General features: G+C 40.2%; 1 protein-coding gene across 1 annotated transcript in view; it reads right to left on the bottom strand.

Annotated features, from left to right (window-relative positions):
- Positions 1 to 12,142: 12,142 nt before the first annotated feature.
- The window catches only part of LOC311063007 (uncharacterized protein), a gene marked incomplete at its 3' end in the record, with an annotated part of 30,901 nt that continues 18,196 nt past the window's right edge, over positions 12,143 to 24,847 (bottom strand). The window contains exons 8-17 of the mRNA XM_084082224.1: positions 22,332 to 24,082; positions 21,637 to 21,954; positions 21,125 to 21,179; positions 20,652 to 20,805; positions 18,473 to 18,588; positions 15,012 to 15,604; positions 14,328 to 14,645; positions 13,711 to 13,765; positions 13,251 to 13,404; positions 12,143 to 12,284 (exon numbers count right to left, since the gene is read on the bottom strand). Coding sequence (XP_083938350.1) covers positions 12,143 to 12,284; positions 13,251 to 13,404; positions 13,711 to 13,765; positions 14,328 to 14,645; positions 15,012 to 15,604; positions 18,473 to 18,588; positions 20,652 to 20,805; positions 21,125 to 21,179; positions 21,637 to 21,954; positions 22,332 to 24,082 — 3,656 coding nt within the window. The remainder of the gene's footprint in view (positions 12,285 to 13,250; positions 13,405 to 13,710; positions 13,766 to 14,327; positions 14,646 to 15,011; positions 15,605 to 18,472; positions 18,589 to 20,651; positions 20,806 to 21,124; positions 21,180 to 21,636; positions 21,955 to 22,331; positions 24,083 to 24,847) is intronic.

The raw sequence follows: 24,847 nt of genomic DNA, 5'->3' as shown, positions 1-24,847 counted from the left end.
GCGAGGCGTAAATTCAGCGCGGCCGGCGTGGCGAGTCAGTTGCCGACATGTGGTCTGGCGGTGCGTTGTTTAGTCGATAACAGAGCTGTGGGGTGTGGACACCGAGGGTGCGGAAGTTGGTCGCCATTTATATAGTTAGATATATACACGTCACTGTATAGGTCACTGTTCAAAATTATTATTTTATAATTTTAATAAAAACAACTAATAATACTACAATGTATGCAGACTGTAAAATGAATACTTACTCATGTACCCTGTAGTAATACAAGGTATACAGGCTGTAAAATGACTGTTTTGTTCACAGTAGTTATGGGGTAAACTACAACACATATTTGATAACATTTCTGTAATGATAAAGCACACATAGAGGACATGTAGTGGTGAAACCTTTATTAAATCAAACAACCAAAAACAATACCAACATTTATTTTCCAAGGTATAAAAGTGTTTCTTTGAGTTCAGAAAAACAGAGTAAATGTAAATAAGTTATCTGTAAAAACAATTCCATAAAAATAAACTAAGTCAACTGTCTGACATCTACCAATTATGTACTATATATGATAATTTAACAATCCAAACAACACACATGTCAACACACAGTGAACAGCTTCACAAAACCAGAAGCTTGTCAGCACTTTAATTATGACCACCATTATGCATGCATGTGAATGAACAAGACTCTTTTTAATCCTGACAAATGTGGACAGACAGCGGTGCTCATGTTGTTCTACCAATAACCTATAGGCTGGAGGGAATAAGATCCATACACAAGATAAAACAAAAATCGTATATATACATGATTCAAATAATGTTTATCTTATTCAGTCATGTTGATATTGTCAGATTATGAGATTCTTCTGCTTTAGTATCCTTGTCATTGACATCCTGGATTAGACTGAATGATCATATGTGTGTCTGTGTGACTAACTTCAACTAAAAGCTTTCCCCCCTGTATGAGTCCTCATGTGTTGGTTTAGATTACCTGTGCTAGCAAAGCTTTTACCACAAACTGTACAAGAAAATGGCTTTTCACCCGTATGAGTCCTCATGTGTCTTTTTAATTGACCGTTTTGAGCATAGCCTTTACCACATACTGTACAAGAAAAGGGCTTTTCGCCTGTATGAGTCCTCATGTGTGTTTTTAGATCACACTTTTGAGCACAGCTTTTACCACATACTGTACAAGAAAAGGGCTTTTCGCCTGTATGAGTCATCATGTGTCTTTTTAGATGACCCTTGTGAACACAGCCTTTACCACAAACTGTACAGGTATAGGGCTTTTCACCTGTATGAGTCCTCATGTGTGTTTTTAGATGACTTGTGTTAACAAAGCCTTTACCACAAACTGTACAAGAAAAGGGCTTTTCGCCGGTATGAATCATTGTGTGTGCCTTCAGAATGGCCTTTTGATTGAACATTTTGCCACACTCTGTACAACTAAAACTTTTCTTTCCGATGTGACCTCTCTTGGAGTGAGTTTGTTTCGATGATTTCAGGTCCTGGGACAAGTTGCGGCTCAAAGCCAGTCTTTGTCCTCCAACATTTTGTGTGTTTTGTGATTTCAGTGTGTTTAAAGCTGACTGATCTTCCATGGACTCGTCCCAGTCATCACTGTCTTCAGTGTCTGATTCAGAACAGTGTGAAGAGAGGATCTGGTCATCACTAGTTGGTTGTGATGTTCCACAGTCCTCTACATCAGCTTGTGTTTTCATGTGTTCAGTTGAGGTGCTGGCTACAGCCTCTGTCTCTCTGTTTTCATCATCATCTTTACTTTTCACTGCTAGTAATGTCAACGTTGACCCACCAGCCTCTTCTGGTCTTTGAAGTAGCTCCTCCTGTTTCTCTTTAATCTGTGGAGGTTGTGATTCTTCCTGAGCCAGACTGGAGCTCCACTCCTCTTCAGGGGAAACCTCCTCTTTACACACAAGGACGTGCAGGAAGTCTAGGAAAAAGATACAGTGAGACTCAATAAAAGGTTTGAACCTTTCATGCAGTGTTCCCTCTGTTTTATGAAAAGCTGGTGCACACACACCAACTGTGCACACTGGTTTAAAAAAAGAAAAGCGCAGTTGTTTCAATTGCTCTATTTTCCGTTGTTTCCTCTTTTATGTCTTTGGTAGCCGGAGGAACTTCACCTGTAAATAAATTCTCTATTTACAAACCATGGGTCAATCCTCATTTATCAAAGACACTTGTTTGTAGGCAGCCTGAAGAAGAAAACAAGGTCAAAACGTTGTTCTTTTGTTTGTTGCAGAGAATGGAGTTCGAGCATTATAAGTGAGTTGATAGTACCTTGCTTTGTGCACTTTGTCTCAGCATTAAAGACAGAGGATGTGTGTTATTATTGTCTTTGAATACTTTGGACATACAATGTGGACAAAGGGAGCCTGGTGTCACCCATTGGTTTCTACAGATCCGTTTTCAAGCCTGTAGTTCAGCAAATTCATATCCACCATCTTAGATTTCTGGTTCCAGAAATCTAATGGTATTACTTGGGAAGGGGAGCGACCCTTCTTTATAATACATTTGAAAATGAATGGGAGCATAATTTACAAAAACGCATATCATGTTGTATGAAAGAAGACTTGGAATTAGCACCACTTGCCATTAAGAGAATTGCAGCGTTTTCACATTACTTCCACATTGGCTTCATTCAGAACAACAAAACCTTGATGCCTGTATCACTGCCGGTGAAACGTTGTCCAGTGTCTACTTGATATCTTGTATCTCTGCTGTAGCAGCTCGGTGCACAACACCAACACACAAGTACACAATCAGATATTAGACCTTGCATAGCTGTGGTTGAAAGAATTATCAACAGATTACTCTTCCACATTTTTTATTTGACAGTGTGCTGACTATGCTCTGGTCTGTAAATAGTGTGGCCGTTGTCTGATACAATGGAAGATGCGAGACGAGCTGAATGAGAGGCGGTCCTTATTATTATTTTCAAAGTAATGACTTGTAAATGTTAGATCAGCGAGTCTTCTGCAGCAGTTTAGTTAATACTGAAGTAGAATTAACTTCAAAGCTTCAGTGAACCCATTAATACTTCTACAATCGAACCATCGTCCGATTCATGAAACATTTAGATCGATACAGAGGTCCATATATTGACATAGTCACATTGTTAATGCTTAAACCAATGACCGATTCATATCGGTTCATCTTTACACCTTCAGTACCGGCCCACTTTCACCATTAAAATAAATAAAGAGTGCTTGAAACTTACTAAGATCAAGGTGGTCTTCAGGTTCCTGTTTAACAGAAACAGTCCTGGCTGGAGAACTGATCTTCACCTGCAGACTGGACTCCACACACTGATCTGGAATGAAGGAACACAATACTTTAATAATAAGGACTTTGTGACATGAATAAGAACTGTAATAATAAGACTAGATGCGACATATATAATGATTTTACTAAATAGGATGGTGTGTGTGTGTGTGTGTGTGTGTGTGTGTGTGTGTGTGTGTGTGTGTGTGTGTGTGTGTGTGTGTGTGTGTGTGTGTGTGTGTGTGTGTGTGTAAACTCAGCCAACAAAACAGAGCCTACTGGCTGATCTACAAGCAATGATGCCCAAAAACAGATCCACGAACTAACAACATATCAACATTCCAACACTACATCATACGGACAGTGTGTGGTTTGATGTTGTAGGGCGCCTATACTGTGGGTGCCTCGGGGCTAAAGCACCCAGGGGAATGACGAGCACCCATCACAACTTTTTTTTTGTACCAAATTAACCGCATTAAAGCAACAACAAAAAAAGGTAACAAGCCCGGAAAATAACTGCAATTTTCACACGCCCCAGACATACCTGCAGTGTGTAGTTTGACGTTGTTTGTGTAACATACCTGCAGTGTGTAGTTTGATGTTGTGTGTAACAAACATACCTGCAGTGTGTAGATCGATGTCCATATCAAAATCAATGTCCAGCAGTTTGTTTTGTTTCTCCAGCAGAGTTTCTAGTGTCTCTATCTCTCTCTGGAAGAGGCTGCACATGAACTCTGCAGCCGCACCGAGGCGCTCCAACACAAACACTCTGACAAGCTTCACACAACAGACATCAGCACCAAGCTGCTGTTTGTCCAAAACACACAATATCTCCTCTCCCATCGACGTCATGTGTTCATTTATCTTCAGCCGTACAGACTCCATTTGACACGTTTTTATCTCCTTCCTTTATGACACGTTTTTCACCGCGACGAGTTATGAGTTATAATTATATTTTATCGGCTATGACCACGCTGACCAATTCTATGGTGCGTTATGACACGCACTTAGTACTTCCGGGGCAACATGTTTCACACATGCGCATTGCACGATCCAGGAGCTGTTGCCATAATGCCTTTCGCCACCTGGTGGAGGGGGTGTATAACTGTCACTGAAAAAAGACAGGCAGACAAAGACAGACAGACAGACAGACAGACAGACAGACAGGCAGGCAGGCAGGCAGGCAGGCAGACAGACAGACAGACAGACAGACAGAATGACAGACAGTAAAATATTTAGGCTAAAAGGATAAGACAAAAAACGTCCACTCATGAGGACTTTCCATTGTGGTCCTATGTATTCAATTCATCAACAGAGCATTGAATATGAACACATTAAAACATGTCATCAACAAATATAAACAACTATATTTAAAGAGGAGAAAGAGGATCCAGGCACTGTTGCCTTCTTTGTGTCTTTCGCCCCCTAGTCGGAAGAGGTGTGTAAGTGAAGATAGAGCCTCCTGTAGCTGTGGAGGAGACGAATATAACTAAAATATTAGTTAACTTTATATGGGAAACTATACCAGGGAGGTCACAAATGTATGAAAATTAAAGTATGGAGGACTTGGTGCTGTGGCCTTGTAGCATCCGGTTGAAAAAGAAGAGCTTTGTGGATAGGTGAGGCCTTGAGTTGGAACAAAAAGAAAGGGTTGTGCAATTTTAAAATGGTGACTTATTAAGCAAATTTGCACATTTAAGTATTGACTAGTCTGAAATGTCCAGTAAAAATATGTATGTTAATCTGTGTGAAGATGTGTATGGTGGCGTTTTTCTAGATGAACGTCTAGATGACTCTCAAAAGCAGGTGTGTATAAAAAATATTTGGAGTAAAAACATTTCTGAAAAAAGAGGGTTGTCATGTGGCTGGTCTCAGTGAGGAGCTGCTGTGTGAAAACTTTTAAACTCCCCATTGAAAACTGTAATGAGGACAAATCTATTGAACACCTGCTTGTAGACTGTCAGAGGTCACAATATGTTTGGGGGGAAGATGGCACACATTGTACGTATAATGTATAATGCTGAATGTATGTTTTTTTTATGAAAACATTTCTGCCATGGATCAGGAGTTCCATTGGTCTGTTTTGTGCACTGTAGGTCAGCCAAATATGGACCACTTTGTGCCATGGTCATACACCAGGAGTCAATCTCTGGAGAGGTGTCTTTAAACAAAATAAAACTGAACTAAAAAGACAAAGAACACTTGACTCCAGACCAAAAAAGCTGAAGCCATTCTTTTTGCTCTATTTTTGTATGCAATTGCTTATAACCATGTCATGTAAATGCCAATTTATCGTAAACCTTGAATAATTTCTGATAAAGTATATTTAAAAATGAGATGAGTTGAAATGATATGAAGCAGTAAAGGTCTGTTCCTTTTTGAGACGAAATAAACCCATAAAATGTAACAATGTGTGTGTTCCGTAATGCAATTCCTATGGTGAAATTTTGTGTTGTTTCACCTGTATGTCTCTCTCAAAGAATAGCAGATCTACAAGCTACATCTCCGAGAAATATATTGTATGCTTCACTCCACTACAATTATTTGACAGCTTTAGTTACACAATACTTTACTTATACATTAAAAACATGCAGTAAACCCTTAAGCCTTGTAATCTGTGCTATTTGAAAATAGCTGATCTAAAAGGTCACAACCAGGGGTGCCAGATCCGCTTATTATAATTTCCCCACAAGATTTTTTTTTTAAATAGCCGATCTACAAGCTTACAACGCGTTGCATAGCGACGCGTTGTACGCTTGTAGATCTGCTATTTTCAAATAGCTGATGTATATGTTAAAGTGCACATGTGGCCCATGATCGCTTCTTTTGGGCTGGTTTTCCTAGACCTGGTTGCTTGTTTCTCTCACAGAATCTGGCAACACTGGTCACGACACTTCGCTAAAGTCTGACAAATTGGCAATTGTTAGTACTTTTGTTCTGTAAGTATATTTAATGACAATACCGGGACTCTCAGCGCTGACTGGACCATTACTTTCAGTAGGTGGTCAAAATTATTATTTTATAATGACGAGAAAAATGACAACTATAGGCCTAGTAATGATAATAATAATATAATGTATGCAGACTAAAATAAATACTTACTCATGTACCCTGTAGTAATAATAGCTTACGTAAAAGGTGTACAGGCTGTAAAATGACTGTATTGTTCACAGTAGTTGTAGGTAGGGGTAAGTACAACACAGTGGTGTGTTCTACCGTCAGATGCTGTGTACGGCGTACACCTTGAGATTATTTTTCGTCGCCATCGTATACCTTCAAAAACTGTTCAAAACAGCGTATCTGATACGCTGTGATACGCTCTGATACGCTAAATGCCCAAGGCAGGGGGGGCAGCAAGAATGTGGGCTAACTCTGAGTTGATGGCTTATCAAGAGTGAAGCTATTGTTCTTGAGGTGATAAGTAATGGCTGCGACGGAATTCACACATTAACAACGACGCGAATACTAATGAAGTAGGCTACTTTAATCAGGCAGTGATTAGAGTGCCCCATCTGATGCGTCTCCAGAACAGCCTCCGTCTGCTGCACCAGAGGCAGAGACACGACCACTGTCCCGGACAGAATCGCTCTCTGCTCTCATCTGCTGACACTACACTCAATAAGGAAAACCAGCCTGTCGATTCCAGCGTTGCTCTTGTTTTCACATTCAATGTTTTTGTGGGCCACACACGCGCGCGAAGCGCGCGGAAAATTTTCACATTCAATATTTTTGTGGGGCGCGTGCAATTTTTTTACATTTTGTGGGAGGCAGGGAATAATCATAGTATACCTTCGAAAAAAAGTAGAACACAACACTGGTACAACACATATTTGATAACATTTCTGTAATGATAAAGCACACATAGAGGACCTGTAGTGGTGAAACCTTTATTAAACCAAACAGACAAAAACATTATCAATATCTATTTTCACAGGTATAAAAGGGTTTCTTTTGACACCTAAATAAAGACAAAATCCAACAAATACGTACTATGATAATTTAACAATTCAAACAACACACAGTGAACAGCTACACAAACCCAGCAGCTTGTCAGCACTTTACTGCACCGTTATTGCATTCATATCAATGAACACAATAATTATTGAACGCATATCAATGAAAATCACAATGATTATGTATTATATTAATTAATAATATAATAATGAGCATGACTCGTTTTACTCCTGACGAATGTAGACAGGCACTGGTGTTCATATTAGGCACTGGTGTTCATATTGTTCTACCAATAATCTATGAGCTGGAGGAAATAATACAAGATAATAAAAGGGGTTTGACATTTGAATTTCCATCATGTTGAATCGAAAATAAGATCCATAGACAAGATATGGACAAAACTCTATTCACTAGAAACTAGAAATAGGTTAGTTTGTTTTATTCAGTCATGTTGATATTGTCATATTATGTGATTCCTCTGCTTTAGTATCCTTGTCATTGTCATCCTGGATTAAACTGAATGATCATATGTGTCTGTGTGTAACTTCAACTAAAAGGCCTCCCCCCCTGTATGAGACCTCATGTGTTTTTTAACATTACTTGTGCTAGCAAAGCTTTTACCACAAACTGTACAGGTGGGCTTTTCACCTGTATGAGTAAGCATGTGTGTTTTTAGATCACCCTTGAGAATACAGTCTTTACCACAAATTGCACAAGAAAAGGGCTTTTCACCTGTATGAGTCCTCATGTGTATTTTAAGATGACTTGTGCTAACACAGTCTTTACCACAAACTGAACACTTTTCGCCTGTATGAGTTTGTTTACATGATTTCAGGTCCTGGGACAGCTTTCGCTGTCCTCCCACCTTGTGTTTCTTGTGTGATTTCAGTGTGTTTAAAGCTGACTGATCTCCCCTCGTCTCCTCCCACTCATCACTGTCTTCAGTGTTTGATTCAGAACAGTGTGAATAGAGGAGCTGGAGAGGAGTTGGTTGTGATGTTCCACAGTCCTCTACATCAGCTTGTGTTTTCATGTGTTCAGTTGAGGTGCTGGCTACAGGCTCTGTCTCTCTGCTTTCATCATCATCTTTACTTTTCACTGCTAGTAATGTCAACGTTGACCCACCAGCCTCTTCTGGTCTGTGAAGTAGCTCCTCCTGTTCCTCGTTAATCTGTGGAGGTTGTGGTTCCTCCTGGACCAGACTGGGGCTCCTCTCCTCATCAGGTGAAACCTCCTCTCTACACACAGGTATGTGCAGGAAGTCTAGGAAAAAGATACAATGAGACTATATAAAAGATTTGAATCTTGTACCTCCACTGCAGACACTAATTGGCAGCCATTTTGGATTGATACCAATTAAACATAGTTCCACAACTAGGATTTCTTAGAACTTTTAGTATGTTGTTCTGGTGATCTAATAGATGTGGTCTGTGAAGAAAAAAATCTGTTACAATTACTTTGATGTGAAACGCTAGTTTGCCTGGACTAATTGGCCAATAGGAATATTTTGGCATATCGTCCAACCTTAATAACTATCCTGTACAACTTTACTACAGGTTTAAACTACCCGTAAATAAAACTGTATATACCTATCCTGTACAACTTTACTACAGGTTGTGTACGTTGTGGAGGTTGTGGTTCCTCCTGGACTAGACTCGGGCTCCTCTCCTCCTCAGGCGAAACCTTCTCTTTACACACAGGGACGTGCAGGAAGCCTAGAAAAAAAGATAAAATGAGACTATAAAAAGTTTGAATCTTTTACCTCCACTGCAGTACCTCAGTGCAGAGTAGTGGCTGGACTACCGATTACTCTTTACCCACATCTTAACAGATGTATGATCCTGAAATAGATAACACAAGTAGGTATAATATGTTTGCTGTCAGGCGGAAACCTCTTTTGGAAACCCCAAAACTGTCACTTTTCAGAATTCTAATAAAAAAAAGTAGCAAAAGATATCAGATCAAAAACTTGTAGATCGGCTATTTTCGCTGCTATTGTGACACTGTAGTATGATGAATTAGGGCATTAATTTACAAAAGAAAAAAAAACTAACTAACCCTAACATGAAAAAAGGTTAAAATATGGAGATACAAGGTTTCTGCCTGACAGCAACGATACGTAAAAAATGAAACACACTCTGCTATAATAGAGCAGTGAGAATCATGTAGATCTCAGGATTCAAATAGGATCGGTTCATCTTTACACCCTCAGTACCGGCCCACTTTCACCAATAAAATAAATAAAGACAGAGTGCTTGAAACTTACTGGGATCCAGGTGGTCTTCAGGTTCCTGTTCAAGGTGGTCTTCAGGTTCCTGTTCAACGGAAACAGTCCTGGCTGGAGAACTGATCTTCACCTGCAGACTGGACTCCACACACTGGTCTGGAATGAAGGAACACAATACATACTTTAATAATGTACATACTTTAATAATAATGTGACATGAATAAGAACTGTAATAATAAGACTTGATGTGACATAAGGACTTTAATAAATAGGATGGCTTCTCAATCGTGGCGACAGATTTCCATCATTTGGATTCCATATAAAGTGTGTGTGGAAGGGGAGTAAAACTCAGTCATCAAAACGGAGCCTACTGGCTGGTCTATTGATCTACAAGCAATGACAAAAACAGATCTACAACCTAACAACACCTCACCATGCCAACGCTGTATAATACCTGTACTGTGTAGATTAATGTTGTGTGTGTAACAGACATACATGCAGTGTGTAGTACATGCAGTTAATTTAAAACTGATAAAAGACTAGGGGTCGTTTAGTTTTGGGTCAATTGGGTGTTTCAGGGGGGCCCCAGCAAAATGAACTAATCACATGAACCCTAGCAACCCTATTCTGGGCATATCATAATAGGCAAACATTCACAGAAAATAGGCAATTCAACACATGTGAGCCTTTACATCAGCTAATTTGATGTAGATCAACATGAGGAGGCAGTCAACATAGCAGTTCATATAGCATCAAAATCCAGACTATTTTAACCTGTTTTATACTTTTATAAATATGTTTGAAAATAGCGTAGTGCATTGTGAGCTTGAAGATCAGCTATTTACAAAAAACATTGAACATGTGTTTAGATTTGGGAATAATCTTGAAGAATGTTAAAGGTAGGGTAAGTGATTTGCTTTGGTTAGTGTTAAATAGCTCTATATTCTGATAGTACTCATTGCTATAGAGTGTTTGTTCAGTATTAGGAGACTCAGTTTCAGTTTAATTTCCCATTGTATCCAACCAGGATATAGATTAAACAAGTGAAATAAGAAGTGATGACACTAAGAAATGAGCAGACACAATTGGAACTGGAACACTACTGTATACAGATTAAGCTTAAAAATGGGTACTTTCTCCTGATTGGCTGAGATTTTGACACCTACCTATTTTTTATTATTAAAATTATTTATCATTAGAATTACTATTAAAGAGCTGGAGAGACAGGGAGACATCTGTTACTGAAAAAACACTCTATAGCAATGATTACTATCAGAATATAGTATTTTAACCTTTTAACAAAATACTTTTTGTTTTAACCAAAAAATATCACTTACCCTACCTTTAACAGATCATCACTTTATTTTATTCACATACCAGTAGACAAACATTTTTAATCATCTGACCATTTTATTGCACACAAAACAAAATCTTTGGAAATTAACTTTTAACATCTTGAGGTCTTTGTTTTCTTTGACAAGCAATTCAGTCTCATACTGAGTCACCACTCAGTCATGAACCTTATTCATGTCTCCATTTTTGTCCAACATGATATCCTTGTGCTTAACAAGGATATCATTTTATTTGGTCTAGGCCCTGCTAGGAGCAGCACATTTATTAAATGTCACGCCTGCTGTCGTTACATGGAGAGTCACATGGATGAAAACAACTGTGTAGGGATTCACTGCTTGGCTAATATCTATTCCTTTAAGACATTGTAGAAAAGCAGCATGGATTCCATTCTGGAACACTTCAGTGTCGTCTATCAGCAGGTCAGGATACATATTTTTCTCAAGTCTGTCTGTTGTCTTTTTCTCCTATAAATCTGTGGTGACTCAGTATGAGACAGGCCACCCTAGCTGATACAATATTAAAAGTGTTTTATTACTATTACTCAACCTGTCAACACCACAACTGACCTAAACGTGTGAAGATATATAGAGGAGAAAAGGTTATTTCAGGAAGTAGTAGTGGAGTCCCAATATATCTATAAGTATTTCTTATGCTCCTTGGAGCATAAGAATTGCAAGAAGGTGGAAAAACTGACAGAGGTTCTTGCCAGCGATGATCTCAATGTGACCAAGGAGGAGACGGTGTTTGAGGCTGCCATGTCGTGGTTAAAACACAGTCCTGACCGCAAGCAGAGCTTTGAAAAGGTCAGACCTTTCAAAGTGTTTTACCTGAAGAAAGTCCATGGAGAAGTCAAAGCAATGTGACTGGCAAAGCTATCATGATGTAATTGTGTATTTCAGTTAGCTGTTGATGGTCACCGTACACAATAAAATACTTAGTAGGGTTCATTTGGTTCAATGTGTTCAATATTATGTCAAATGGACTTCACAACCTGTGCCTTGGACTTTTTTGAGATTATGCCTTGTTCTAAATGCACTGATGTACATATCACAGACATGTATTTTGTCGTCCAAAAGTGATGAAAAATAAACTGAACTGAAGGTTAACAGGTCGGGCTCTGTGTGTGTACATGTGCGTCTGTTAACCATTTCCTCCACAAATGTAATCGCAATACATTCCTCCCACTGTCTGCCACTGCAATTAGCACCCTACTGGCTCACCTGTCAGTGAGGAATAAGGAGCCCCCTCCAGGAGGATGTAGCAACTCCGTCCTACACCTCCCACTCAACATTCCCCGCTGACAGGCGCTGCCCCAACCAGTGACAAATATCACCCTCTCCACCCACCCGTGTGCGATTCAAATTCCTTCAGCTCAGTCACGAGCCTCGACAGTTTTAGAGGAACGTGGCGCTGTTTCTTTGCCTTCGCCTTCGCCTTGGACCCTCGGTCAGGATTGATTCCAAAGAAAACTCTAAGGAAACAGAAATATTTTTAGCTACACATGCAACTAAATGAATGAAACTGAACTAAAGAGTAACATGCAGACAAAGTTGAGACCCTACAGGAGTGGAGTCGTACAAATTAGCATACATTTGTTTTCTCCACCATGCCCCTGTGCGTGCGTGCGTGCGCTGACCCCCATTCTCTCACTGAAAGCCTGGCTGCCCGAGACACACACCTGACTAAGGCAAACTAAGGTAATGAGCAGACACACAGCAGGAGCTAATCAATCAACTACTGAAGGAAGTGGGACATCAAAACAAAGTGTGGGAAAAACCAAACAAAAATAAGATCAACAAGCTAAATATATATATTTGGCTCCTACAGTCACATTAACATTATTCACATACAGTAGCGTAACTGTTCTCTAGCCCTCAGCTCAAAGCATGTATCAACAGAATATCAGAAACAAGAAACAATTTTCTAAATTATATAATTAAGCTTTAGAGCTAAGCTTGTTGGAATGGCAGGCGGTTGCAGACTTTTGGCGTGTGTGTGTGTGTGTGTGTGTGTGTGTGTGTGTGTGTGTGTGTGTGTGTGTGTGTGTGTGTTTTAAGTTCCTTGAATGAACATATCAAAACACTTAAACATAAATGGCCATCATCCTGGACTCGTCTTTGCACATTATTAATAACAAAAGTGCAGGAGTAGCTTATGATTTTAATAAAACTGTTGGTTTATATGTGCATGTCAGAAACAGTTTAAATCAGGGCTCATCTAAATGAATCACTGATTATTCTTGAATGAAAGTGGCACATTAACACTAACCCTTGGATAGGCTGGCTGGCCCAAGATGAAAACGTGCATGAGAACGCACAATGCCATTGACAGACAGTAGGCTATAACAATGCAAATATTAAAAGATAACACGGTAGTCTGTCGTCTTGTAGAATGAATCAAACAATTGTTCAAATGTTCAAAACAATGAGTTTCTTACCTTTGCATGAATTCCAGGGTAAGAGACATCTCCTTTGGGTATTCTCTGTTGCATACATAAAACAAGGAGAAAGCGTAGCTCAGGGCCACGGTGGGGGAGGTGATGTGGTCATTGACAACTTCCCGATCGACAGCAATCTTGAATTGCTGGTCACCTTAAACATAGATCACAAAAAATATATATATAATAATAATTAAAGAAAATAATAATGTACACACGCGCCAAATCTTCCATACTGAGTCCATTCACAGGTTATGGTAAGAACAAGCAAAAAAAATGGCATTCCGCATTTTGTTTGTCAGACTTGTACATACAATTGTACTTACATTTAAAGATTTTGACACTAATAATCAACATAGTTCTGAGCACCATTTACACATTGTCTTATCAGTAAAACTAAAAACAAATGGAGAACATATCTCCAAGCTTACTAGGATGCAAAAACGATGTAACTACAAACCTCTGATTAGGACGCATGGGCTACGTGGGAGGCTGAGTTCAGCATCCGCAGAGTCCTGTTTTGGGGAAATAAAACAACAAAGATACACACATGAATGTGATGATGTTATGTTTCCAATGTACACAAACACAAAGACAGGCAGGCAAATATACTGTCTGCCAGTGTCTGTATCAGAGCTAAGCATAGACAATGATGTTAATAGTAGTTGTAAAAACATATTTTTCACACAAACAGAATCAATTAATGTTAGAATCAGAATCCTTTCGGTCAGGGGGGTAAATCTGTCCTTACAAGACCTTGTTTTATCAGGGGACGGACTTTGGTCCTTCAAGACAGAGGAGCTCTGTCTGGAAGTGTACATGAGGGATTCTCTCCTGGTCAGGAAAATAAATCAAAGATTTTACTGATTTATTTTTATCTTCGTTTCCAGGAGAGATGGTTTACCAAGTTAAGAGAATATCAGCAGCGCAAAGTTGGTCAACTATGATTGTTTGACTACGTGTATCTATACTTCGATATATAGTACCGAGTACTGTGGTTGAGTACTTTGTCCACCACTCGATATAGATCATTATGTTGAGATCAATGGGGTTCAAAATCCATAAAATGTACTGTACCTCATTTTGGTAGAAAAAGTGATCAGGGTTTTCCTTGAAGTATCTCGCAATGCCACAGATCAGCTGTACTGGACCTTCACCCATCTTCATCCCTTTGGAGTCAAGGAAGCTGCTGATGCCCTGTTCCTTTTTGGAAAGTTCCTGTGCCAGCTTATTTTGTACAGAAAAGCCAAGGAGTTTAGATGCATGATCAAACAGGTGATCAGCTTCAAATAGGAACGGCCACTCTTCCTTTATGACCTTTACAGTGGTTCCATCGTTGATGGTTTCACGCTGGATGGGATACGTTTCAGTCATCAATTTTCGAACGGATGACTCCTAAAGATATGAGGCAACAGTTAATCAAACTAATCAATTCAATCAATAACGAAATAAATTATCAATTTAAATACAAATAATCGATTTTGGGGGAGAAATCAAAATAAATATTGGAAATAGCCGATCTACAAGCTCACAACGTATCCCCTTGTGAACTTGTAGATCAGTTATTTTTGCTTTGTGTGTTGCACTTGGCCACTTGTATGACAAAGTATAAAATGGGGCTTAAGTAATTAGACCAATCGATTTAGTTTATTATACAAAACCAATAAGAATTGATATACAAAAAATACATCAAAAACTATCAAATATTTGCATACCTATAACTCAATCAAAAAGTAATCCATACAACACAAGCAGCCCTACCTGAGGATCATGGGTTTTGAAGGCACTTTTCAATTCATCTTGTTTAGACCGCAGTTCTGCTCTAAACTCAGTTCCCTCAACAGCAGCATCCCACTTCACACATCCATACCGATCTGAAGGTCTGGCCTTTTTCTTCCTCGGCTCTTCTCCCTCTGCTCGCTCCCTCTTTTCTGAGGTTGTTGCCCTCCTCATATTTTCAGCTCTGCTTTCTAGCTGGGCAAAGAGAGGACCACAACCATCGTTCGCAAACGGTTTATTTCCAAAGGGCTCCGTCTGTTTGAAAGACAGAGGATATTGTCCTACAATGTTCTTGGCGATTTCCATCAGCTTGGATCTACCAGGTCTTCCGGGGTGTTTATGGATGTAATCGTCAACAACGATCCGAACCATCTGTGATCTTTCTTTCTCCGCTACCCATTTCTTTTCACCCAATGCAGCGATGAGTTTTGAGGGCATTTTGTGCCATGGTACAGAATATGTCTCACAGGATGGAGAGTCGGCTGTCACAGGTGGTGTTTGGGGCAGATGATCACTCTGTGGCAGAGGTGTAGATGAGGGTCCAGGGCATGTGAACTGTGGTGCAGCTTGAGAATCTATGGATGACATACATCCCCATAAATTAACCATATCACCAATGTATGAAGCAAAAGTAGGACAGTAATACAATGTTTTATAATAATGCACGCTATTTGTCCTAACTGTAGTTGTCCTTTAGTATATCTCATTAAGACAAGCATACCATTTCTATATGGAGTGCCTTTAACCTGAACCTTCTCTGTGACAACTGAGTTACTCGAGTTAAGTCTAAAGATTATTCAACTGCTGTCCTTATGCTTTGGTCATAGAGCTCAGGATAGAACCTGGTGGAGTCTGAAATTTGAACCTGGGGGCTAAATAAATTACTGCAAGACTGATAAGCCTGAAACAACTGATGTCTATCAGCAAGTGACTTACAGTTACAGTAAGAACTTCAGAAGTTACATTTCTGAAGTTCTTACTTGCCCTAATACACCTTTAAACACATTGTGTGCCAAAAACGGCCCGACCGTTTTTGAGAATTCATGCGGGGAGTGCCATAAACGGTCCGGACCGTTTTTGGCCCAATTTTTTTTTTTATACGTAGGGCGCTCTAACGAAACTTTGGGATCATCCAAGGAGTCTCTGAGAAGGAGAGGCCGTGGTGGAAGTGAGCCGTTTTAGATCGGCGATCACTCTGCAATGGAGGATCGCGTTAGAAATATTATTGTTCCAGGCGTTAGTCCGGACCCTCCGCCGTCTCACACGCACACACGCTTTGTTTACATGCACTTCCGCGTCGGGGCTTCTACAGCTCGAAGCGTATCAACGTAAGTGGATGGAAGAATAGCAGGCACTGAACGTACAATATTTTAATAAACCTCTAGCACCCGATGTGTTAAAATAAGAATGTTTAGATTCAAGGGCATCGTCCAAGTATGTACGAGTGGGCCAAACTGTAAACTCAAGTGAGCATAGTGAAGCAGATAGTGGTGGTTTCGGTGTGGTGTTTAAAATCTTGGTAAAGCCTTTGCAAAGACCCACCTGGGTGTTGGAGTGGCAGCCCATTAAGGTGAATGAGCGAGCGGCAGAGCAGGGGGAGCGGCAGCGCGTGCAGCCAGAACACCAACGCTATCCAGCCCAAGTGAGTAGTAATACAGAGCGGCCAGACGAACACATCATGCCTCGGGGAGGCCGGTGAGAGAAGACGGCGATCAAGTACTGTGCACAGATGCTCTGTCTCGGACAATGACAATCGGCACTTGGTCTAGTGTGGCATGCCACTGTAAGACTTCGTAGAGTGTTAGGCCGTGCTTCTTCTCCTTTACAGGGACCAAGAGGACGGGCATGGGGACAGCAGAGAGGAGCCTGGACCTGATGTGCCTCCCGTCGCATTTGGCTCTTTTTAAATTCAGTTAGGCGCCTTCGTTTAGGATTTAGCTGTGTTTTATGGCGTTTTAGAGGCCACTGTACAAGGGTTTTTATTGAGTATTTATTTTGAACTTGGTCTTGTCTGTTTAGTTTTTGCCGGTTGCTTTTCATCTTGTCAGTGTACCTGTGTGTAGCGTTTAGTCAGTGAAGACACATACCTCAACACAAAGGTGGCGTAGTCCATTTTTAACTATTTACTATCTTAGATCTATCACTTGCACTTAAAGGAGCATTTCACCCCTGGAAGAAACTGCAATCACTCAATGGTAATAGTATTTGTAGTAGATAACAGTAGCACAATTTAAAATTTGCACCCTATGGCCATAAAAATAATGAAATCTGTGTGTTTGACTAGGTTTTGACTGGACTGCTTATTACTACAATGACCATAATGCTTTTGGTTTACTGCCCCTCCTTGTGGCAGGGGAGATTCTGTGTGGGTGTGATCTCCAACAACAACGTTGAAACAGCATGGTAGTGTTGCCATGTCTGCTTATTATAAGCGGCTTCTTTCTAAAATGTAGTTGATATTTGGGCTTGTTTCCAAATGTTTTGATTGTTGTTTAAACCAGTGGTTCTCAAACATGTTCATGTATTTTTCCACAGTCCCCCATCTGAAATTATAATTTGTGCCAGGGAGCCCCTAACAGATATTTGTCAAAAATATTCCACATTTTGCACTTTTTCCCCCTCAAGATGTTTTTGTAAATAGCAGATCTACAAGCTCACAATGGGCAGCGAAGCGTTGTGAGCTTGTAGATCGGCAATTTTCAAATATATAATATCCCATGTACATGTCTAGGTAAAGTTGGTCTAGTTATCCTCTTTTGGGTTTGTTTTCTTAGACCTGGTTGCTTATTTCTCTCACAATATCTGGCAACACTGACTGAAGAACGTCAACCTAGCACATGTTCATCTAGTTACATATATGTCCAAGGATTCGTTAGTGATGTCATATCACTGTCAAATCCTTGCTATCTTCATGCAGTTCTACTTCCGTGTCGCATAGTAGTGACATCACTGTGGAATCCTTGGTATTTTTATCCTAGCCTTTCGCGACGGTTTGTTTACCAGCTGCCTCTCCACGCTGTCTTTTTTTTTTCACGCTTGCGCTTATGAAACACTACACAGGATTATTATTTCATGTCAACATTCAAGTACAACTATCAGAAGATAACTCAGGTAAAGTAAAGTCTCACTCTGCAACGGGGGGCGCAGCTAATGGGAGTGACTGTGTGGGGACACCCCATTGGGGCGGTCTTTGGAGCTGGTCTGTGTGAGACGCGTCGAGACAACATGTAGTGCGGAAAAGGAATGACATAACATCTCGTGACGTAAATAACGTCACGAGAAGGTAGAAGATTACTAGATATCTCAAAACACAGATCATACACAAAAATAATAATAATTGAGTCCTAAACTTCATTACCATTGGGTCATTTTCTTCCAGGGGTGAAATGTCCCTTTAAGTTTTAGTGTCAGGTGTGGAGTAAAGAGGCTTTTTACACACTTACAATTTAATTCCTTCAGCTCAGTCACGAGCCTCGACAGTTTTGAAGGAATGTGGTGCTTTTTCTGCCCCTTCATCTCAGCCTTGGACCCTCGGTCAGGATTGATTCCAAATAAAACTCTGAGGAAACAGAAATAGTTTTAGCTACACATGCAACTAAATGAATGAAAAACTGAACTAAAGAGTAACATGCAGACAAAGTTGAGATACTACTTGTAGTGTGGCTCTACAGGAGTGGAGCCGTCCAAAATAGCATACATTTGTTTTCTCCAACATGCCCCCCCCCGTGTGTGTGTGTGTGTGTGTGTGTGTGTGTGTGTGTGTGTGTGTGTGTGTGTGTGTGTGTGTGTGTGTGTGTGTGTGTGTGTGTGTGTGTGTCCATCTACAGGTAATCTTGTAAACTATTACTACACTAACACTACTCAAAGTACTGTAATCTGAGCAACTCTATTGCATTCTAGTTGACCATCTGTCTTTGTAAAAAGAATATTTCATTACACCAACATTATTAGTGCTGGTGGTCAAGCTATCACTATGTATGCCTCTTCAACAATCACATGCATGCGCACCGCACACACAAATGTACAGACACACAGTGTACCTATACAGACATGTTTGCAAGGGAGCGACAATGTGCTGTTCAAAGTCTGCTCATCACCAACACACTATACTGGAAATGTCAGTATTGGAGATTACTGTGTTTGTGAATGTTTTGCTGGGACCTCTCTACCAAGGATAGATACTCTGGTAAAAGAGTAGACGACGTGGACTCCAGAATAGCTTTTTGTTGCATTTTATATAAAGAGTTGCAGCAGTAGGTGGATGACAGACATGCTTTATTGTTAAATTATTTTTATGTAATTGTATTCTTGCTCTGTAAAGCACTTTCAGCTGCATTTCATGTCATGAAAGGTGCTATACGAATAGAGATTATTATTATTAAAAGCAGCTCACATAGAATAGCCTAAATGTGTGTCTTTGGTTAAAGAGATAGCTCAGAGATACAGTTGAGAATTGTACAAAAGAAATCTCAATCACCCAGTGTCAGAGCCTGATAAAGGCCAAATGCCTTAGGACAGACCTCTTTTATGTACTTGGTGTAGTCTGAAGTTATAGCAAAGAGCATAGGCCTTCAAAAAGGGAGCTGCCAAATCTCTGTGTTATAGAAACATTTTTATTGTTGTACTTGACCCCTAACATCCCTATTCTGGGGGGATCATTAGCCAAAAATAGCAGATCTAAAAGCTCACAACATGTTGCGATGCATTGTGAGCTTGTAGATCTGCTATTTTCGGCAAAGAGGCTTGTCGTAGAGGGAAAAAAGCAGACCAGGTGCAGAGCCAAAGGTCACATTTACAAAGTATTGAGGGTATAGGTGTGTTTGATAATACACATTAACATGAAACCAACATATTAATAGAAAAGATAATGTGTAAACAAACAAGGAACTTTACACAACACTGGTGATAGTGCTGTCAAACAGGTCTATGAAATCTATGAAAAAGTTGAATCTGCAATACAATTTTAGGCAGTATGCGGGTCCCTGCTTCATCTCTCTCTCAGCTAAGGGGTCCTTGGACTGAAAAGACCCCTGTCAAAGAGCAATATTAGGCTATCTTGGCTCGATTGTAGTGTCAATGGGACAAAAAAACTGTATAAAAAAAGAAGTCTAAAGTGCTTTTTCTGCTAAAACAAGCAACCAAGAGTATACCTAGCGCTAAGGTAAAAGTGCAATATATCAGCTACCTACTATTTAAAACAGATGAGACAAATAGCAAAATCAAATGAGCAAGAGCTAAAACAAATAAGTGTATGGAATAAACAAGATCCAATAAACAATAAAACAAGAGTTCTTACAACTAGTTAACAAGTAGGCATGGCGAATAGGAAGGGTGTTTCCATAAGCATCCTGGAATTGAGCAAAACAATGCTAGTAATCTACGGCAGTGGTTTTCAACCTTTTTCATGCCTAGGACCCCTAAATTTATATGCATTTGGCCGCAGACCCCCATTTGAAAATGTTTTGTGCCAGGGACCCCCAGAAGCAAAGATATCAGTTCATTTTCCACTGATCTAAGGGAAGATGAGTGGATGCCTTTTTACATGCTTTGTATGGTGGGAAGCCCTCAGTCTCAGAATTTGAATACCCCAGCTAATACATTTCAAAACAGTGAGCTGCTTACCTTTGCATGAATTCCAGGGTAAGAGACATCTCCTTTGGGTATTTCATGTTGCATACATAAAACAAGGAGAAAGCGTAGCTCAGGGCCTCGATGGGGGAGGTGATGTGGTCATTGACAACTTCCCGGTCGACAGCAATCTCGAATTGCTGGTCACCTTAAACATTGATTACAAAAGATATAAAAATAATGTACACCCGCGTCATATCTTCCATTCTCAGTCCATACACAGGTTATGGTAAGAACTTTTACACTGTATTCAGCATTTTGTTTGTCAGTCTTGTACATACAATTGTACTTACATTTAAAGCTTTTGACATTAATAATCAACATAATTCTGGGTACCATTTACAAAAACAAATCAACAAACTCCATACCTTTTCATCACAACAAATTGTCTTATCAGTAAAACTAAAAACAAAGAAGAGAACATATCTCCAAGCTTGCTGGGATGCAAACATGATTTAACTACAAACCTCTGATTATGATGCATGGGGTACGTGGGAGGCTGAGTTCAGCATCCGCAGAGTCCTGTTTTGGGGAAATAAAACAACAAAGATACACATATGAATGGGATGATTCTATGTTTCCAATGTACACAAACACACAGACAGGCAGGCAAATAGACTATCTGTCAGTGTCTGTATCAGAGGTAGCGGCTAAGCAGACAAAAATGTTAAAGTAGTTGTAAAAAATATGAATTTACACAGACAGAATTGATAAATGTTAGAATCGGTATCCTTTCGGTCAGGGGGGGAAATCTGTCCTTACAAGACCTTTTTCTATCAGGGAACGGACTTTGGAAGTGTTTGGGTTTACCAAGTTAAGAGAATATCAGCGGCGCAAAGTTGGTCAACTATGATCGTTTGACTACGTGAATCTGTACTGAGTACTATGGTTGAGTACTTTGTCCACCACTGGATATAGATCATTATGTTCAGATAATTTCTTTCTTTATTTAGTTTAAAATCCATAACATGTACTGTACCTCATTTTGGTAGAAAAGGTGATCAGGGTTTTCCTTGAAGTATCTCACAATGCCACGTATCAGCTGTACTGGACCTTCACCCATCTTCATCCCTTTGGAGTCAAGGAAGCTGTTGATGCCCTGTGCATTTTTGGAAAGTTCTTGTGCCAGCTTGTTTTGTACAGAAAAGCCAAGGAGTTTAGATGCATGATCAAACAGGTGAGCAGCTTCAAATAGGAACGGCCACTCTTCCTTTATGACCTTTACAGTGGTTCCATCGTTGATGGTTTCACGCTGGATGGGATACGTTTCAGTCATCAATTTTCGAACAGATGACTCCTAAAGATATGAGGAAACAGTTAATCAAACTAATCAATTCAATCAATAATGAAATGAATAATCAATTTAAATACAAATAATCCATTTTGGGGGAGAAATCAAAATAAATATTCAAAATAGCCGATCTATCTACAATCTCACAATGTGTCCCAATGTGAACTTGTAGATCAGTTATTTTTGCTTTTAGTGTGCGAATTGTATGACAAAGTATAAAATGGGGCTTAAGTGATTAGACTAATCGATTTAGTTTTTAATACAAAAAAAATAGAATTTATATACAAAAAAATAAATCAAACTATCAAATATTTGCTTCTCCATTACTCAATCAAAAAGTAATCCATACAACACAAGAACATAATGGGTGGTTGCAGCCCTACCTGAGGATCATGGGTTTTGAAGGCACTTATCAATTCATCTTGTTTAGACTGCAGTTCTGCTCTACACGCAGTTCCCTCAACAGCAGCATCCCACTCCACACATCCATAACGATCTGAATATCTGGACCTTTTCTTCCTCGGATCTTCACCCTCTGCTCGCCTCTTTCCTGAGATGGTTGGCCTCTTTACACTTTCAACTCTGTTTTCTAGCTGGGCAAAGAGAGGACCACAACCATCTTTCGCAAACGGTTTATTTCCAAAGGGCTCCGTCTGTTTGAAAGACAGAGGATATTGTCCTACAATGTTCTTGGTAATTTCCATCAGCTTGGATCTACCAGGTCTTCCGGGGTGTTTACGGAGGTAATCGTCAACAATGATCCGAACCATCTCTACTCTTTTTTTCTCCTTTACCCATTTATTTTCACCCAACGCAGCCATGAGTTTTGAGGGCATTTTGTGCCATGGTACAGAATATGGCTCACAGGATGGGGAGTCGGCTGTCTCAGGTGGTGTTTTGGGCAGATCAGTGATGATCTGTGGCAGAGGTGTAGATGAGGGCCCAGGGCCAGGGCTCATCTCAGGTGGTGTTTTGGGCAGATCAGTGATGATCTGTGGCAGAGGTGTAGATGAGGGCCCAGGGCCAGGGCTCGTCTCAGGTGGTGTTTTGGGCAGATCATCACTATGTGGCAGAGGTGTAGATGAGGGCCCAGGGCCAGGGCTCGTCTCAGGTGGTGTTTTGGGCAGATCATCCCTATGTGGCTGAGGTTTAGATGAGGGGCCAGGGCCAGGGCTTGTGAACTTAGACATTTTCTTCCTTGGATCTTCACCCTCTGATGGCTTATTTTCTGAGGTTGCTTGCCTCCTTAAATTTTCAACTCTGCTTTCTAGCTGGGCAAAGACAGCACTACAACCATCTTTTGCAGACGGTTTATCTCCATAGGACTCTGTCTGTTTGAAAGACAGAGGATATTGTCCTACAATGTTCTTGGCGATTTCCATCAGTTTGGATCTTTTAGGTCTTCCAGTGTGTTTATGGAGGTAATCATCAACAACGATCCTCACCATCTCTACTCTTTCTCTCCTATTTACCCATTTATTTTCCCCCAACATATCCATGAGTTTTGAGGGCATTTTGTGCCATGGTACAGAATATGTCTCACAGGATGGGGAGTCGGCTGTCGCAGGTGGTGTTTGGGGCAGAGGATCACTCTTTTTCTTCCTTGGATCTTCACCCTGATTTCCTGAGCTTGCTTGCCTCCTTAAATTTTCAACTCTGCATTCTAGCTGGGCAAAGAGAGGACCACAACCATCTTTCTCAAAAGGTTTATTTCCAAAGGGCTCTTTCTGTTTGAAAGACAGAGGATATTTTCCTACAATCTCCTTGGCAATTTCCAACAGCTTGGATCTTGTAGGTCTTCCAGGGTGTTCATGGATGTAATCATCAACAACGATCCGAACCATCTGTGATCTTTCTCTCCTATTTACCCATTTCTTTTCACCCACCGCATCCATGAGTTTTGAGGGCATTTTGTGCCATGGTACAGAATATGGCTCACAGGATGGGGAATCGGCTGTTGCAGGTGATGTTTGGGGCAGATGATCACTCTGTGGCAGAGGTGTAGAGGTGGGAACAGGGCCAGGGCTTGTGACCTGTGGTGCAGCTGCAGGTGGTGCTTGGGGCTGATGATCACTCTGTGGCAGAGGTGTAGATGAGGGTCCAGGGCTTGTGACCTGTGGTGCAGCTTGAGAATCTATGGATGACATACATCCCCATAAATTAAACCACATCACCGATGTTACTAATTCATTAATACACTGGTTCTCAATGTCCGGTTGGTGACCATCAGGGGTACAAATGGACCCTTAAGGGTCTGTGAATCAGAGCGTACAAATGGAACCGTAAGGGTTAGAGTTGGAGATTTGGACAAACGGTGATCCTCAGACTTGACATTGAGAACAGTGCATTCATTTAACAAAAAATAAACCTTCAATTCATAACAACCTTGGCCATAGTAGGACTTGCAACATGAAATAAATAATATTTTTGACCAAATGTCCCAATATTAATATTTGGGGTCGGGGATGATATAGCATTTGGAGGGTAACTTCAGTTTTCTTTAAAATCTTTCTAAAATTCCCCAAAAAACAATCTACAAACACAAAACGTGTCAAAATGCGACAAGGTGTGAGCTTGTAGATTTGCCATTTTCTCTATTTTACCATTTCTTAAGTATAAAATCCCAGACCTAGGCCATGGTAAGTAGACCTACAGTTAACACATTGACTGCCAAGCCCGTAGTCCTACGGGCCGTTAAATCCAACCGTTAAGTGCCAAGGTCTTTTTAATGGTTTACATTAGATTAACCCCTCAGGCACTTTGTTGGTTAATCTCTTACATGAAAATTACGTAGAAGTAAAAAAAAAAAAAATCTGAACATGTGATCACACAAAACATCATCTAAAGCAGTGATCAGGGGTCCCAAACCTAAAGTTTAATCCCAGCGATCTCTCTCTCT

The sequence above is a fragment of the Gymnoscopelus microlampas genome (genome assembly GCF_963454915.1).
Source record: "Gymnoscopelus microlampas genome assembly, chromosome: 16".
In the NCBI taxonomy this organism is placed as follows: Eukaryota; Metazoa; Chordata; class Actinopteri; order Myctophiformes; family Myctophidae; genus Gymnoscopelus; species Gymnoscopelus microlampas.
This window is presented reverse-complemented; position numbering and strand designations above follow the sequence as displayed.